At 62.1% G+C, this 1,447-nt stretch overlaps 1 protein-coding gene across 1 annotated transcript in view; it reads right to left on the reverse strand.

Moving 5' to 3' along the window:
* Positions 1-504: 504 nt before the first annotated feature.
* The window catches only part of UBE2M (ubiquitin-conjugating enzyme E2M), a gene marked incomplete at both ends in the record, with an annotated part of 2,316 nt that continues 1,373 nt past the window's right edge, over positions 505-1,447 (reverse strand). Inside the window, one exon of the mRNA XM_009081370.1 lies at positions 505-608. Coding sequence (XP_009079618.1) covers positions 505-608 — 104 coding nt within the window. The remainder of the gene's footprint in view (positions 609-1,447) is intronic.

A 1,447-nucleotide genomic window follows, 5' to 3' on the forward strand; every position in this document is an offset into this window, starting at 1 on the left:
CCACATGGCCACCACTGGGGTCATCACAGCCATCACAGGGCCACCATGGGGGTCACAGGGCCACCATGGGGGTCACAGGGCCACCAGAGGGTGGCCATGACTCCCCCACCTGTCAGCTGGGCCACCAACTGCCACCCACAGGTGGCCCCTGCCAGGTGTGTTGGTAGTCACCACTGGTGAGTCAGTAGCCCCCAGGTATCATTAGACCCCAGATGTCAGTAGTCCCCTCCAGAGAATTAGTAGCCCCCTAGGTGTGTCATCAGCCCCTCAGGTGAGCTGGTGACCCTTCAGGTCTTGGTGGTCCCTCAGGTGTGTCAGTAATTCCCCCAGGTGTATTGGTAGCCCCCCAGGGTGTGTCAGTAGCCCCCTAAGTGCCAGTAGCCCCCCCAGGGGAGTTGGTAGCCTCCTAGATGTCACTAACCCTCCAAGGTGTCAGCAGACCCCCAGGTGAGTCAGTAGCCCCCACAGGAGTTGGCAGCCCCCCAGGGGGTGTCAGTAGCCCACCTGAGGATGTTGAGGCAGACGTTGCCCTCCAGGTCGATGTTGGGGTGATAAACCATCGTCTCACACTTGACCTTGGGGGGGTCGTGGGGGTAGCCCTGGCCCACCTGGGGGGACATGGCCACCCCCTCAGCCCTAGGGCTCCCAGCCACAGCTCAGGGGCCACCACCCTCACCCCCTGAGCCCACCTGTCCTGGTGGTCACTGACCACCAGCCCCCAGAGCCTCCCCAGCTGCAGCAGCTGCTTGGTGGCCATTGGGCACACCTTGGTGGCCACCAATCTCTGATGCTGGGTCCTCACCCACGCAGTGACCACAGGTCACACTCCTGGTGGCCACAGGGCAGGTTTCAGTGGTCACTTGTGTCCTGCTCTGCCCTGCAGGGCCAGGGCATGGCTGTGGGGCCCACTGGTAGCCACACATCCCCAGCCCAGGGCCACCGCCCCCAGTCCAGTGTCACCATCAGGACTGTTGCAGTGGCCGTGGAAGGGGTGTTGGTGGCCATAGAAGTTTGTAGCCACAGGAGGGGACTTAATGGCCCTGGAAGGGGTATTGGTGACCACAGGAGGTGATTTGGTGGCCATGTGAGGGTGATTGGTGGCCACAGCAGAAGACTTGGTGGCCACAGGAGTTTGTAGCCATGGGAGGAGAGTTGGTAGCCACAGGAGGTGACTTAGTGGCCATGGGAGTTGGTGACCACAGGAGGTCACCTGGTGGCCATAGGAGAAGGGCTGGTGGCCACAAAGTTTATAGCCACGGGAGGGGAGTTGGTGGCCACTGGAGGGGATGTAGTGGCCCTGAGAGGGTAACTGGTGGCCACAGAAGGGGTGTTGGTGGCCACAGGAGGGGAGGTGGTAGTCAATGGAGGGGAACTGGTGGCCACACAACGGGACTTGGTGGCCATGGGAGGGAGGTTGGTGGCCACAGGACTAGGTGGCCACGGGAGG

The sequence above is a fragment of the Acanthisitta chloris genome, unplaced genomic scaffold (genome assembly GCF_000695815.1).
Source record: "Acanthisitta chloris isolate BGI_N310 unplaced genomic scaffold, ASM69581v1 scaffold38778, whole genome shotgun sequence".
Taxonomy (NCBI): domain Eukaryota; kingdom Metazoa; phylum Chordata; class Aves; order Passeriformes; family Acanthisittidae; genus Acanthisitta; species Acanthisitta chloris.